Here is a 16,185-nt window from a genome sequence, read left to right on the forward strand (position 1 = left end):
GAAGGAGGAGATAGTGATCACCTCAGAGACGTGTTCATCCACCTCCCTGAGACGCTGGAGGACTCTCGACATGAAATGGATTGCTGAGTGGCAGGAGGGAGAAGAAGCAGGGGTGTCTGCACTCTCAGGCTGAGGCTGGGGCTTCATCTCAGCGTGTGTTTGATCAACATGTCTGAGCTTCAGTACAGAAAATGGATGCTGGGACTGAGGCTGGAGCTGGGGTTTGCGCAAAGTCTTTGGAGGCAGGCGGACTAAGTGTTCTGCTGCTTTTCTGATACTGACTTCAAACTGAAAGGGATAATATATACAGTAGTGCACTTGAGAGCTGTGGTATAACTCCTCATCAAGCAACCAAACAGTGAAGCTTGAATTATTTCTTATTTTTCATTCACTTAACGGCTGTAGATCATTTAAAGAACCATACAGGTGGTTTTATATGTTTCAGCCCATTAACTATACAAATACCACAATGCTGCCAACCATTTTCAAAGCATAGCACAAGTTTTTTGAGGCGTTAATCATGCCAGCACAGCATGAAAATCAACTTGCATCCATTACAGTGGATATTCCGTCTGCTTTATGTTTTGCCAAAGTTATGTAATCATCACATGGTAATGCAGTTGCGAGCAGGAACTCTCTCTAAAACTTTCTTCTTGGCGCAGTCAAAAACCGAAGGGGCAGTCTGACATCTGAGACCTGCGAGTTAACGGCCAACAGCCACATTTAAATTAAAGAAATGGTTAAATTCACATTATCCTTTTCTTGACACTTATGTTTACTTTCTGTTTGCCTTGTTGGTATGATTTTCCAAAAGCTTAGCTCATGGATACAATGCTTTGACTTCAGCAACTGCAAGACTTTTGTCTAGTTTTTGTCTGGTTTGTTAAGATTAATGGGTAAACATTATATAAAGTATATACTGTTGTAGTTTTCCAATTACCAGACATAGTTCACTCACGTGAATTTTGTGAGCCTGGTAATTAAGCAAAAATCAAAAACACTCAAACTAGTTAAGTGACTCTAAAAACTGGAAAATTGGAGTTAGGATTCAGTTACACTTGCATTTAAGTGTGATTTTTCACAAGTTTCACCACTTTTAATTCATAAAGGAATGATCACAATTGTCTGAATGTGCCATTCAAGTGAATGCTTTCCACTTTTGTGAAACTTTTATCATGAAAATTGATTTAATTAGATAGAACAACATCATGCGTAACTGTGTATTCTTATTTGTTTTTAATCTTTTTAGCTTTCAATCTAGTTCTGTGCTAGTTTGATCTAGTTCTACATATAATTACAACAACACATGAAGAAACACATTCAATCCGTTTCTGCTGTGAAATTAGGGTCTAAGTCAGTCAGTACTAAAGACTGTAAAACCACCAGTATGGTTATTTAAATATCCAAAAAAGACTCCTATTATAGGTAAATTACATAATTTGAGCTTTACACAGGGGCGGTGCATGTGTTTGAAGTATATAGTATGTGCTTGCAAGTGTCTGTGTGTGTGTATGTTTGATACATATGTTTTGGGACAGTCACTAGTTTTAAAGACTGTCCTGTTGCCTTTGGCTACTGCTTGTGTGTCTTAACTGCTGTATGTCGGCTCCAGACTACCTGTTTCTCAGGAGGAGGTTTAGGTGGGACCGGAGGCCTGAGTTTAATGTGCAGACTCTCAGTCAGGTCAAGAGTTTGCAGCGGGGAGGATGTCTCACAGTCAGACTGACATTTTGCAGGAAGGTTAGGAAGACCGTTAATAAAAAAGGCACAGAAGTAGAAAAGGCTGAAAAGGTTAAATGCTGGAAATAACAGACAAGAGAAGACTTTGTAGCATTAGCAAAAGGAAATTTTTTTAGATTAAAACTGCATACCACTGTCAGAGATCCAGCTCACAACAAGGGAAATTTAAAACGTATTTTTGATCCAAGAAACAGAGATCAAATAGCTATTTTTAATTATATGCAAGTAGGAAAGAAGTATATAATATTTGTCTTTAAATAAACAGATAGACGGACACATACATACAGTACATTCATACATATATACTTACGGTCTTAAAGGACTACAGTGAAAACCATAGTGCTACTACAATAAAATAAAACGAAATAAAATAAAATCTATGGGCCTATATTGAACACACTGTTGTGTTTTTTACCTGTGTTTTCCTGACGGTGTAGCTGGGTGTGCTTTCAAACTTTGCCAGCAACTTAGTAGCCATTGAGCGCACTTTGTTTTCCTTGGGCTCTCGGCCCTCTCGCACTGAGGGGCCATTACTCGACAGATTGGTGGCCTAACAAAAAACAGACAAGATCCTACTATATCAACATTTTATTTATAGTTGATGAATTTGAAATTACAAGTAGGTAGTTTAGCAACAAACCTCCTCCAAATAACTGCAGAATTTCCGCCTCCTTTTGTAAATGGGATCTGTACCGTCTGACTTCTTTTCATCCTGAAAGTACAGCACAAGGAAATATGACTCAATATCTAGAAGTCAAAAGAAGGGGAGTTTAAAGCCAAAAACTGATGGAAAAAATATCATATGGTTATTAAATATATTGCCCTTTAAAACTCATTTAACAATGACATACTGTATGTATATATAATAAATCCCACGTGAACTGGAAATAAACATAATGGAAGTCAGAGACAGTCAACTTGTCGTATTAAGTACATCAGATTTAAACATTTCAGTGTGGAGTTACCTTTGGTACCCGTTTCCTTGGCAGTGCAAGATTGAGCACATTATTATTACTTCTGACTTCCTTAGATGGATAATCTTCATCGTTTTCATCCACTCCTCTGGAACCTGCAGTATAACATATGACTGCATTAGAGCTTTCATTGTTTCCACAGTGCATAGCCATAAATGTCAAATAATATACCAATAGGCTATATATATTAGGAAAGTTATATAAGTGGTCTGGGGGGAAAAATGAGAATTACTGTATTTGTGTAGAGAAATGTTCCACTAAAAAAATAAAGTCTTTCTGAATCACTTAGCTGCATGTCAGAGGAAGACAAATGTTTGACTGAGGTTAAATAAAACAACATAGGTAAGCATTAAATAGCCCTTCAGTGGAGACAGGCAGCTGTCTTCATGTTGTCAAGAATCTCAGACTATTGCAGTCCACACAGCTCTGATACAGATGAAGTTAAACACACATTCCTCTCATGCCACTATACTAGACTAATAGGACTGCACCAAACACACAATTTTAACAGGAAACCAAATTAAATTTAATACCTTTTCTTTCACTTGAATTTAAGTTTTTTTGTTGTTGTTTGTACATATTTTAGTCATACAATAGAGTGAAAAAGGATCAGAAACAAGGAAGAGGACAAAAACAGTATATTAACAACAGGCAAAAACTGTCTAAAACTAATGAAACAGAGTCGAATCGAGTCAAACAGAGTAGAATAAAGTCGAGTAGAGTCGAATGAAGTCCACTAAAGTAGAGTTGAGTTGTATCTAGTAAAGTAGAAAAGAGCAGGGTAGAGAACAGTACAGTAAAGTAGAGCAGAGTAATCTACCTGAGGCAGGTAGAGGTGTGCCACGGAAGAACTCATAGAACTTGGACAAGTAGGTGATCATCCTGGTCTTATCCAGCTCCTGATCCGCACTCAGCTCCTTCACAGATGTGAATGATCGGATCCCAAATTCTCGCTCACTGACGTCAAAAGCCAGCTGGAGATTTGCAGCATGGTCTTCTTCATTTAATGAGTCAAAATCTCTGATGGAAAAACAGTGTAATGGTGGCTTGAGTAAGAGGAAGGTAATAAAAAAAGATTCATATGTCATGGTAAAGCAGCTGGGAAAATGAAATAGATACTGTGTCAGCCTATAGGGTTTAAATTTTCACAGACCATTTACTTCTGTCTCTTTCTGGTTTACATTTCTCTTGATCACTCTGCAATGCATACATAATACGATTTTTTAAAAATTTGATGTTCTTTTAACAAATTTTAACTTCTTATTTTTTCTAAAATGCAGATGTTCTTGTATCATAACTATTTAAGATGCCTTGAATAATGAGACAGGAATAACTATAACTAGTAATCTTACTGTTACAGGAATACTGTAACAGTAAGGTTTGTAACTGAGATTCTTAAAAGGATTATCTCCTAACTTTCACATCTACATGTAGGCGTCAGGTGACTGACAGTGAGCAGAGTGTAAGATAATATTCACTCTGATACGAAAACAGTTAATGTAAGCACAATGGAATGACTTTACACAGAAACTTATCTTAATTTTCAACCCTGTAGAAGAAGAAGAAAATGGCAGCAAATTATTTCTAATGGGAGAAAAAAAAAACACAGCTGTGACGTCTCTACCTACACTGACGGTGTGCAGACACCATGAGAAATAATGTAAAGAAGAGAGCAGTAACCTAGCAGCAGCACACACAAACTTTGGTGTTATTCTGTAAGTACTGAGGCCCACTCTTTCTTCCTTTTCTACAAACCTGCTCCCCTCTCTGCAGTATGCTGACAGACATGCATACGGAGGAGGGAAGGGGAAAAATGCCAGTGGTTCCTGGAAACTTACAGGACCACATGAAATTGTAGTGGCATGTGGCGAGGTATGAAGGCAATAATTAAAGAGTGAGAGGATATAATTAGATTTGTAAATGTACTAATCTACAGTTGCACTGACAAATTCCATGCTGTGTAATGCAGTCTAACCCTAAAAAGTGGAAACTAAGGTACAGTTTCTGTCCTATAAGTGGGTACCAAAGCACACAAAGTCCTACAGGAGTTTTCTCCACGGCTCCAGATTAACACACGAAAAGGGCCATCATTTAGAATGAAATACTACTCAATAATAATACTTTTTGGATGATCCACATTAATACAGGTACTGAAACAACCAGTATATATTTCAGATTAGTTCACTGACAAAATGCCCTTGATAAAAAATGCACACAAGCTGTACTATGAGAACTCCTCTGTTTGCACCTTCTACTACCAGCTAGCTTTACATATAGGACAGCTATGTATGAAGTCTTTTTCACATCTATCAGCACTTTAAAAAGGGTCAAGTGTTTTACAAGTTGTGAGGAGGAAGTAGAGAACGCAACAGAAAACATAGATCAAAGAGTTACTCTCATGCCGAGCATATTTAACACACCCATAAGAAATTTCCTCACAACTAGTTGTTACGAAGAGAGTGCAAAGTTCATTTTTCAAAAAAACAGGTTTGTTCATGTGAATGTGTGTTTGCATTTAATACTCTAAAGAGATAAGATGATGTTATTGTCACTGGTTTTACATGGAAAGATGCAGCGCTGCAGGCTGGTCCTGATATTATCTGATGTGTGTTACGTACATCAGCTGGGGTTTGAACCTGTGGATGAGGGCACAGAGGGCGATCCCGCTTTTCCAGGAAGACGTCAGGTCTGTGATCATCACATTCCTGTAGCCGTCTGTCTGTTTCTGGCACCAGGTAAGAAGCCTTGCCGGTCTTATCTCTGACTCTGCAAAAGGAGAGTCACATTTTTCAATTAAACAAATGCAATTCCTCCTTATCACAGCGATAGAGGCTGTGTTAGACCATCATGAAGTTTAGGCTGAAGAGGATATGATGTCACAAGCATAAACGAACACATGGCGTGCCAGTAAACAAGACAGACATGCTGGTGGTGGGTGCTGAGGTATGTACACATCTTTGTCTGGACATGTACTTCTTCGCTGCCTTTGGATTCAAGATTACTTCAGTCAAACATACAGATCAGTTCAGCATGTAGAGCTTCTGTCTTTCTTGTCAGAGCCCAGTACATATATAATCCAATCCTGAACTTGGCAGCGCCATCAATAAATAATGTTACAAAAGGAGGACAAATGTTTACTTTTTGCCTCACATACATTTTATTAGGACACATGCATACTGTACGTGTTTCAAAATGATTTAAGTGATTGAGTATAAACAGGCTGAACTTGACTGTTGTTTCCACAACCATCTGTCAAAGCTTCCTCCTCCCAGTGAACCCACATGTAAAAACCAAACCTCAGATTGTGTCTTACTCCCTAAACGAAGATTAATTCCTGTCTTCTCTTAGTTAGAAAAGGAAAATAAAGGAAAGCTACAGGCCAAAGTGTTCATATGAGGATCCTTTCAAAGTAACAGAAGAGGGGAAACCCTTATCAGTCAGATTACTACCTTAAATAATATGAAGAAGAGTCATCAGCAGGCATGCTTTGAACTACAGATCCACTCATAAAAAACAACACACAGGAATCTGTGAAACACACCTCGTCTGCAGAGATTGACAGGCCGACGTATGGTAGCAGCACGCTCCAGAGAGCAGGAATTCATCTCTCCACTGATGTACAAGTGACGCACCTGAAACAGAAAGGAAAGAGAAAATGAATGACACTCAAGAAGTTGTGTATATTTGTTTAAAAATGGAGCCAGTACGTAATGATCAATGGTAAGAATCTGATATTGTCAAAATGAGTACTCCCTCTCACCTGGTGTGGCCTGACACAAGAGGAGTTGAGGTTAGGGTATCGAGTCCCAGGGTCTATGGTGTACTGTTCAAAGTTTTTGGCAATGTTTTCAGGTGTTGTCTGTGGAAGTAGCCTGTAAATACTCTCCCTACAGAAACACAAAAAAACATGGTATTATTTATATCACTTTAACATGGCAGTGCTTATTCAGACTAAGTGTCTAAACACACAACTTAACAATACTGAATGACATAAATATGCATATATAATTATATATATTTCTCAAACATAGTGTGTGCGAGTACCTCTCTGCCAGCACCTCCAGGACCGTGCGACCCTGAGCCCAGCTCTTTACCATCCAGGCCGTGTCAAAGGCAGCCAGGAAGCCTCTGGCGCAACCCGTCCCCATGGGCCAGAAGGGCTGCACAGGAAGACATAATTATATGAATATATAAATATAACTGTTTATCACTGTGCATGAAGAGACAAAACAACATCAACTCTTTATTACTTTAAAGTAACGAAATCACCATTGTAAATATTGTGATTAGACTGAAAACTAATTAGCAGAACTGGATTTTGTCTTTTTTTTTTATTGGTCAAGCAAAATAAAACATTACAGTTATAATGACATTCTGTGCAACTGTGCAGATCAGCTTGCACAAGTCCGTACAGCCATCTTTAACATCTCTCTAAATGAAGTGATTGTCCCTGTGTGCTGGGACCACCACAATCATCCACCACGGGGATGACCACCACAATCATCCCCGTGCTGAAAAATTCAACTGCCTCAATGACTGCTGGCAACATCATCATCAAGGATGAGTCTGTATACAGAGAGGAGGTGGAGTAGCTCACAGACTGGAGCAGGAACATCAACAACAGTTGCCAGCTTTGCAAAGGACCCCTGTCTCCCCTCTCACAGACTCTTTACCCTACAGCATCTGGCCAGAGCAAACTGAGCATCCAAGCCATGACTGCCAGATTGTGTAACAGCTTCTTTTCCCAGGCAGTCAGGCTCCTCAACACCCTGCTACCTTTCGCTGACTTTACTTGATAGGTCTTGTCCTTCCTTACCTCTAGCAGACTGTCGCCAACCAGTGCTACCAGCAGCTGGTGTCCAAATCTCTCCCTGACCAGAGCAGCGTTCTCTGAGGCGTGCATGCTTGTGAAGTCAAACATTGCTACATCTGGCTGCCCACAGTGGTTCATGGCAAAATCCAGTGTGGGAAGTTGGTAGTTGGTGCCAAAGTCAGCCGCCTCTCGGGCGTAGCACAGAAGAGCTTCCTGGTTGACATTTTCACTGCTCAGCAGCATCTGGGTTTCTATGTAATCCTGTTGCACAGAAGCATGACAGTCAGGAGAAGTTTTTACACAAGTGAAATAAAAGCCCTACTGTATATCAAAATGAAAATAAAAATTAGTACAGATTGTGGACATGATACACTGAAATGTATACGACCAGCCTGCTTCTGAACCTCTGAAGTGCTGCGAACATCGCGAACAATTTTCGAGTTTCAAATTGAATAATTAAATGAAAAAAAAAAATGGCAATTCACTCTGATTACCAGGCTAGTATGCAATCTAAACTAATGCAATTATTGGCTGCCATGCTATTTATTTCCCAGCCAAAATGTCATCAACACCTTACAATTTAATCCAATACGTTGCAATAACAGCACAAAATACAGTATCGGAATTTACTACAGTTAATTCAACAGCTCTCTGACAGTCCTAACAAAAATTTAAAAAAGTTGTTGCATTTTATTGCATTATATTGTACAGTGGTTCATGATATTGACTCATTGTTATTATGAAATCTAAATCTAATCTAAAAACAAATAAAAAAAGAGTGAAAATAAAAATATATGAGTGAAAAAAGGACACAATGGATCCCTGGACAATTGATCTATGCATGTTCTGCTTACATTAATGACGACTCCCTTGTCCAGCAGGCTCTGCTTCTTGGCAGTCATGACAAAGTAATGCGTGTTGTCCCTGTAATACACAATGTTCTCCAGATCGACACCTGCAACAAATGATATGGTTTAAGAACGGGCGAAATTTAAAAAAAAGCATCCACAGGGTATTAAATTGTTGTAGAGGACATTTGGAGTGGCTGACACAAACTCATCAATGTTTAATTCTACAAACATATTGATGTATCTGTAGTGTTGAAACAGGATCGCTCAAAATCGTTTCATCAGTGGACACTGATTACAACCAAAGCAAAAACCCAACCCTTCTGTTAGATAACCAAAGTCACAGGTATTTCCTCTGTATTGAGCACACTCTGTAGGATATTAGTGTACATTCATAGTGAGGCAGTCTGACTGTGCTTCTCTCCCACCTGTTTCCTCTTTGAGGTCGAGAAAGAACTTCTGGTTGAAGATGAAGGCCACACCGCTGATCTCTTCTACTTTGGCCTCTGCAGTGGTGTTCCTGTTGATGAAGTTGGCCGTGATGGCGATTGCCAGCTTCCCCCTGAACTCCTTCCTTTTGAAACCTGAGCGAGAAAACGACAGTGAGATAAAGATGTTGATCTTCCAAAGCAAACCAGTCCTATCGGCTTGTCTAATAAAACCAAAGGAAATCTAGCGTTGAACCATAATTACAAGGCAGTTACTTTCAGATAAGCGGTGGCTTACCAAGGTAAGCCTTTATATAGGCAAGGGAACAAAAACCATGAATTGTAAGAAGCACCAGGTATTAAATGCTATCATCAAAGTTAAATGCATTTTGCTTAATTAACCTTCAGAATAGTGTAGCAGTAAAGGGCCACTTGTAAAACTTTAATTAATAAAAAAAGTCTTTCATTTTATTAACAATTCACTTCATGGTTTAAAAATAAAAAAAATGTTAATGGTAGACATTTTATTTTATTCACATGTTCAAGGAATCCGATTCAATGAATCCTATGCAATACTGAACCAGAAAAATAGTTCTTTTGACAACAGTCTATTTCAGGTATTTTGAAACAGAAAACAGGGACACAGGAAATATAATTCAAGGATTTTCTCAATGTTAACTTTCTATGTCCCAAAACCAAAAACCCCATGCAGCCATCAAATAGACTGAAATTTAAGTTCAGAATTTTACTGGTAGATTTTCAAATTACCTTTTCAAACTAGCAAGAATTCACTACTAATGTCACTAATTCTAAAGCTGTAAGTGCAGGAAGGAAAAGAAAATGGATTGGTTGCTTACTACAAAAGGGATGTATGAGGCAGTCACAGTACTTTCTGGGGGCAAAAGTAAAGCATCTCAACTTGTGTCACAACTCCTCCATACTGTCACTGTTAAAAATCATGGAGGACCTTTTGTATTTAACAGTTATCGTAGCTAGGCCACAAAAGTAGCTGCAAAGCAGGCTGACTGCAGCGGAAAACCATTTCCCCCAGGCTTCATAATTGAAGAATGAGCTAAACATCTTATCCTGCCCAAAAATGCCCTTTTTAGGAATAAGCATCTGATGCGAATTGGTTGTTAGACGACAGCATTTTTATGTGAGACCGAAACAGTGAGACAGAGAGATGGAGAGAGTCCAGCATGCATGCATCAGCTGCTGCACCGAGTCCCAGCCCTGCTCTATTTATGTCCAGTGTTTCAGGGTTCCATGTATATCCTTTCCACTGGGAGAGATCAGTGGCTAGTATAAGTTTACAAAAGGTGAGTTTCATTTATAACTTCACAACAGAAATAACACAACACAAGTTATTCAAAGCGAGAGTCCAGAAACAGTCCTGTGGGACGTCTTGGAGTATTCAGTAAACAGAAGGTGTGCTGTGTTTTATCTGAGTGTCTGAGTCAACACTTACACGTGACTTTTTGTTCCACATGATGCTTAAGAGAAGAAAGAAGACAGAACTTCACAGTAACAACTTTGGAGACAGAAAGTTTCTAGTAAACATGTTGCTTATCTGTGACAGTCACTCAAGTAATGTGTTCAGCTGAAAAATACAAGCTGCTACATGCAGTATTGTCTTATTGCTGAAGCTAAGAGATACACATCAAAAACAAGGAGAGGCCAGTATGTAAACCTAACAGCCTTATTTATTACATCATACTGTATATACTGTATAACTGAAGAGTTGAAATTAAACATTTGCATTGTGTGAGTTTCTTAACTGATGGAAATATAGGCTTGTGTTTATAAAAATCCCAGGAGTAAACAAACCTTTAACAGCATCAGAAAATATTAACATGACTTGTTTTTTTTTTGTTGTTGTTTTTTTTTTTTTTTTTTTTAAACTTGTCAATTATACATTTGGGTCACGGACTGTTCCTTCGTTGATCAGACACAGGTAACTTTATATCGTACTTTGTGGTTAAAGTGAAGTACATCCTTGAGGCATCTATACTGTTCAATCCTTCTGTTTGTTTGCCGTCCTCTCACCTTCCAGAGTATTTCTGCGTCCGTCAGCCCCCACAACAACATCAAACTCAAAGTTAGCCACGGGGTGATCAGCAGGTCGGATCGCAGCCCTCCATCCAAGCCCTGAGAGACGGAAACAAAGACAAAGATAGTGAGAGGGGCGGGGAAAAAAACACACACAACAGAAATCTTAATATTCCTTTTGTGCTGTACCCCTCCACAGAACAATCAGCACATAGAACGTCAACTCATAAAGACTGGTGATTTTGCTCAATGACACTTCAACAGCGTCTCTACTTCTCTACTACATCTCTACTTCCTGGACCACTCTGTTACCTGCTATGCTTTAACATTTCTAAATGTGTCAGTACAGAGAATTTGTCAGTATAGAGAAAAATAACAAGCACACTTTAGCAGTGTTGCTGTTTTGTTGCTATTATGCCACTAAAATAAAGAGAAATGTGGCTTTTCATGTTTCAAAAAGGAATGCTTCATGAAGAGCAAGGAATAATGATGGCTCTTAGTATTTTCAGGTAGTGCACAGATGCTCCATATGTGCAAAGTCCACTGGATCGGGCCTGCAACTTGACTAACAGACAAAGCACTGTTTCAGATTTAATATTAGTCATTGGACGTATGTAATGTGGGTGTTGCAGGAGTGTGAGACCAGCACAGTAACAGCTTGGCAGTTTGTTGTCACCATGTGGAAAATACATTCCATGATGTCAAGGGCACAGCTAAGTTCGTCACAGCAGAACAGGAGGGATAAGGCCGTGTCTAAATTTAGGCAAGGCTCTCGTTGTTATCAGTGTATTGAAATTACAGCTGAAGAGACAACCCCTGACAACAGCGTGCAAGTTATTTTCTTCCTGAGAGTTTATAGTCCAAGTCCAGGTGCTGTATATAGCAGGCATACATTGGCACTAACAGGTAATTCAGGCAATATACTTTGACCTAACTAGAAAAACTAGATCAGTGCCACAAACTGTGTTTGTCCCCTGTTAATTGGTGGCTGTCAAGGAAATTAAATACTGCAGGACGAGAAGATACAGGTCCTCCTGGAAGCCACACAGTATCTGTCTAACAAACTGAGAAATAAACTTTTCAACTTCATTCTACTTCACGTCCCAGCTGTATTGTTTCCAGCTGCTTAAATCTCATCTTCCCCAAAGCTTGCAGATCATAAAACAACTGCCAGTGGGTGAATAGAAAAGCACTGTTAATCTATTGTTTGGACATGTAACTGAAGTGAAGGTGTGGACAGATACCTTCATTTTCCTGATCCTCTGGAGGTTCCAACAGCTTGACAAACTCCACATTGATGTGAAACTCCACTGCAACAATCAGGGCGATCTTCAGTAGGATCAGCTGCAGCTGCTGAATGCCTATTAGACGCAGACACACACATTCGTGTTTGCATACAGATGTAAACACTGCCAAACGCTTTGTTTTGTGTTATGTTGTCTTGACACTGAACTCCATTACTCCCTTGTATCTTTGCTTCTCCTCTTGTTTTAAATGCTCAAATTAATTCTCATATTAAAATGAAGAACAGGACAATTAAATTCTATTTAATAATATATCATTATTTTATCATTATATCCTGTATAGTTTTTAAACTTTAGTAATTTTCTATAAATATATATATAAAAATTTCTTTCTACATTAATTTCCTTCTCTTTGAAATTGTTTTGGAATCAGTCAATCAATCAGCTCCATTTATGGTCCACTGGACAACAATTGTACAGAAAAATACATAAGTACAAACAAAATGAGTACACAATGACGCACATTTATATAGTCATTCATCAGTCAATACATTAAAAATTTTAAGCTATTTACAGGGACAAGCTCGATTGGTAAGAGATCCCAAAGAGAAAATACAGTGTTAGAGCAGCCAAATCAACAAAGAGAAAGGTATGAACAAGATACAATAAAAAAGACAAAATATATACAATCACAAATACAATTAAATAAGGTAAAAGCTGAGAATGGATCCTATAAGTACTGTAGGACCATAATCCTTAAATCTAATATACCGAATATAGACAATTCTACAATTTTAGTGTCCAATTAAATACTGTACATTTAAGGAGAAGCTCAGGGTTCCAAGAGGCTAATAATATGTGATCACAGGTGAATGAAAAGCCGGCAGCATGTTTTGTTTCTGTAAAGTCAGACACTCACTGATGTGGTCTATGGCCCCGGCGCAGAATTTGCCATAAAATTTTTTAGCCCCGAGGCCCCGCAGGTCATGAATGGTGTAGGGCCAAAGGTGCAGCACATTGTTCCTAGAGAAGGAGTCTCTCTTCTCGATCACCACCACTTTGGCACCCATCAAAGCGAGCTCGATGGCTGTCCGCAGGCCACAGGGGCCCCCTCCAATGATGAGGCACTAAATAAGAGAGAATGACAAATTGCCCTCATTACCCACACGAGGCAGAGAATCATGCAACATCTATAATCGCAAGGCTGAGAGTTTTCCTGCAGAAGAGGCTGAGATGAAAAATGGTTTTACATCCTACTTGTTTATTAACATACCAGGGAGCATTATAACATCTACACAGATCATGACAGGGAGCAGCACTTTTCTGCACCACTGGAGCATTTAGAGATCTCACTCAGACACTTCAGCAGGACCCTTAGGATCATTCCAGTCTTTAAGATGACTTCTCCAGGCCACCTTGTGTGCGTAAGGATTGTTAGTAAAATACATGAAACATGAGGAAAGAGAGTTTACGCGTGCCTGAAGCAGTGCATCAATCAGGAAAATGCCAAGAGGAATGTTTGCGAACACCTTCAATCACCCTAAACCATTGTTAAATCTGTTACATATTTAAAGGTGTTATTCATGCATTGGCCTCACCCAAAAATGCATGAAGTCAGTTCGTTGAGGTTAGAGCATCTGTCTGAGAATGTGTGGCTCAAACATGACATCATCCTCTTGAATGATAGATGAAAGAACTGAAGCATGTGTGCTGGCAAACTGCATCTTCTTTCCTTCTAAAAACATGTTAAGAGGCACTACAGAGAATTGCGTAGAGTGGAGATGTGTGTGTCTTTATTCTTGCGACAATAAATCCAGAGCCAGACCGCTTCTGAAGGCTGCCCCTGCTGTACTCAACAAGGTGGGCAGTCTCCTGTCTCGATAGCCTCACCAAATCCGTGCTGAAAATATCTTTTCTTTGACCTTCCCAGGATAGACTTGAATTTCTTGGCCTTCCATTCATCTGACAGCACTAAGAGCTACCACTCTGCCCAACCTCTAAATCCCACCAGTATGCAGACAGGGGTTTGCCACATATTTGAACAGGAGGACTCACTTCCTGCCTTCCTGTGTGCATCCACCAACAGGATGACACAAAGTGAGGATAGTGTGAGGAGGTGCCACCCATTCATATCAGTTACGTGAGACAATCAGACAGGGTCCTGTTTACAGAGCGCCCAGTGCCAAGCTGACTAAAATCCCAAATCATACCCTAAATGGTGCTCTGCTCCTGCACCAAAAACAAGATGATTGGGGCTTTAGTCATTCCATATTCCCCTCTCAGAGTGTGTGGTTGAACTCTAGGGTGGTTTCACAGGGGATGTGGGTGATGAGGAACACAATGTGACATCACGTGTTGCCTGATGTTATCAGGATGAGGTAATCTCAGGTGTGAAGCCCATACAGGCGGTGAAAGCACGGCCTGGACAAGCCTGCCGGCCATGTTTTTTTTTTCTCTTTCAACAAAAGGGTGAGTAAGTGTATTTATGCAGCCAGAGACTGAGATGGAAGGATGTTGAAAATGAAAAAAATATTTATGTGCATAGTACTACTAACTCAGTTTATTCAGATGTAAGTCCACAATGTGCATCTTCTTTATCTAAACTTATGAAACTGTTTTCGTCTGTCTATCAGCCATTAGCAGTAACAGCCTGTTTGTTTTAGCCAGTTTCCATTTGCTCATATATTTTTCCAGATAAGAGGCTTTTCCTGATGGCTTGCTCCACATCTGTTGAGTCAGGACACACATGCTTCCTTTCAGCTTCCCACCTGTGACCTCGCTCTCATCCCAGCTCCACCTCACCTTGGTCACATTTGCCCCCCGCCTTATAAATGAACCCTATCTGTCGGTCATAACTGTTGTTTACTTTTTCATCTCGGTGGACAGTGTGGCGAATACAAAGAGCTCTTTACTATCACAGCATCTTGAATTAAATGTTAGGAAACTAGAGCTGCAACTAACAATTATTTTGTCGATTACTCAATCATCTGATCTATAAAGCATCAGAATACAGTAAAAAATGTCAATCACAGTCCCCCAGAGCACAATGTGACGCTTGTTTTGTTAAACCAACCGTCAAAAACTGTTACCAAAAATATTTTGTTTACTATCATATTTGACAAACAAAAGCAGCAAATATTCACATTTGAGAAGCATTTTTTCTTGAAACATGATTTAAATGATTAATCACTGCATGCCATATATTTTCTGCCAACTGATTCATTGACAAATCATTACAGCTCTATAGGGCACACAAACAATATCATCCCAAACCTAAAACTGTCAAACTGCAAATGCTGCAACAAGCTGCTTTTTGCAACATCAGTCTGGTCTAACCAGAGTGTGACAATATCTTACTTAAGGCTGTCATCTGTGTACTGAACCTGCATACTGAACCTGGGACTTCACATGGATCCCATGGAGGTAAAGATGTCTTCACTTGAAATTAAGTCTAAATTGGTTGAATCAAGATGTGTTATAATCTCAGGATTAAAAGCGCACCTGGTCACAGAGCTCTGATGAAGTGTGCTGAGTATGATTCATAACATCATATAATGGATTATAAAAAAAAAGTTCAATTTGCAATTTGTTTGTGCCCAGTAAAACTTTATGGAGGAAGAAACACACTGTGGTTACGTCTTAGTGTCGCTGTGGCCAGCTGTGTCAGGCCATAAAACACGGATGACATCATATCCTTTAAAGATTGCTACTACAGCGGGAATATGAAGACAAGGTGCTGAGTGATTTCACATCTGTCACTGTTTAAAGAGCTGAGTCGGAATAAAAACACGAGTCACCACCTTGTGATTGTCCCAGGGAGAGGAGAAATTATTAATCAAGTAAAAGCAGATTGTCTATCCTGTGAGTGATTAAAACAGGCTTCATACTGCACTTGTGTTGTATATGTTTGGAAATTAATAAGCAACTTAGTAAATCTCAGGCTTTTTGAAGAAAACGACAATCTCGTAAATTCTCAATAAGTTAGTGTTTTAATAATGAACGCAATCCACTGTTTGTACATCTGGTTAACTACTTTGGCACCACTTATCTTACAATACAACCCTGTGAATTGTGAGAATTACAAAATCT

The 16,185-nt window shown here is 39.3% G+C and overlaps 1 protein-coding gene across 16 annotated transcripts in view; it reads right to left on the minus strand.

The window, feature by feature from the left end:
* Positions 1-16,185, minus strand: part of mical2a (microtubule associated monooxygenase, calponin and LIM domain containing 2a) — a 37,104-nt gene that overhangs the window by 10,432 nt on the left and 10,487 nt on the right. For 11 of the 16 annotated variants that reach the window (XR_006378018.1, XR_006378017.1, XR_006378020.1 and 8 more), the window contains 16 exons: positions 13,016-13,223; positions 12,097-12,213; positions 10,850-10,951; positions 8,804-8,959; positions 8,382-8,482; positions 7,531-7,788; positions 6,759-6,874; positions 6,475-6,601; positions 6,256-6,346; positions 5,333-5,480; positions 3,535-3,734; positions 2,706-2,809; positions 2,381-2,452; positions 2,156-2,290; positions 1,618-1,722; positions 22-288 (listed from right to left, as the gene is read on the minus strand). Coding sequence is in view for 10 of the 16 variants with exons in the window: in XM_044196029.1 (XP_044051964.1) it covers positions 22-288; positions 1,618-1,722; positions 2,156-2,290; positions 2,381-2,452; positions 2,706-2,809; positions 3,535-3,734; positions 5,333-5,480; positions 6,256-6,346; positions 6,475-6,601; positions 6,759-6,874; positions 7,531-7,788; positions 8,382-8,482; positions 8,804-8,959; positions 10,850-10,951; positions 12,097-12,213; positions 13,016-13,223 (2,307 nt within the window). In the remaining 6 variants the exon portion in view is untranslated. The remainder of the gene's footprint in view (positions 1-21; positions 289-1,617; positions 1,723-2,155; positions 2,291-2,380; positions 2,453-2,705; positions 2,810-3,534; positions 3,735-5,332; positions 5,481-6,255; positions 6,347-6,474; positions 6,602-6,758; positions 6,875-7,530; positions 7,789-8,381; positions 8,483-8,803; positions 8,960-10,849; positions 10,952-12,096; positions 12,214-13,015; positions 13,224-16,185) is intronic. The other 5 variants (XR_006378022.1, XM_044196075.1, XM_044196066.1 and 2 more) reach the window with 2 other exon arrangements.

Source organism: Siniperca chuatsi, linkage group LG1 (assembly GCF_020085105.1).
Source record: "Siniperca chuatsi isolate FFG_IHB_CAS linkage group LG1, ASM2008510v1, whole genome shotgun sequence".
NCBI classification, from domain to species: Eukaryota; Metazoa; Chordata; class Actinopteri; order Centrarchiformes; family Sinipercidae; genus Siniperca; species Siniperca chuatsi.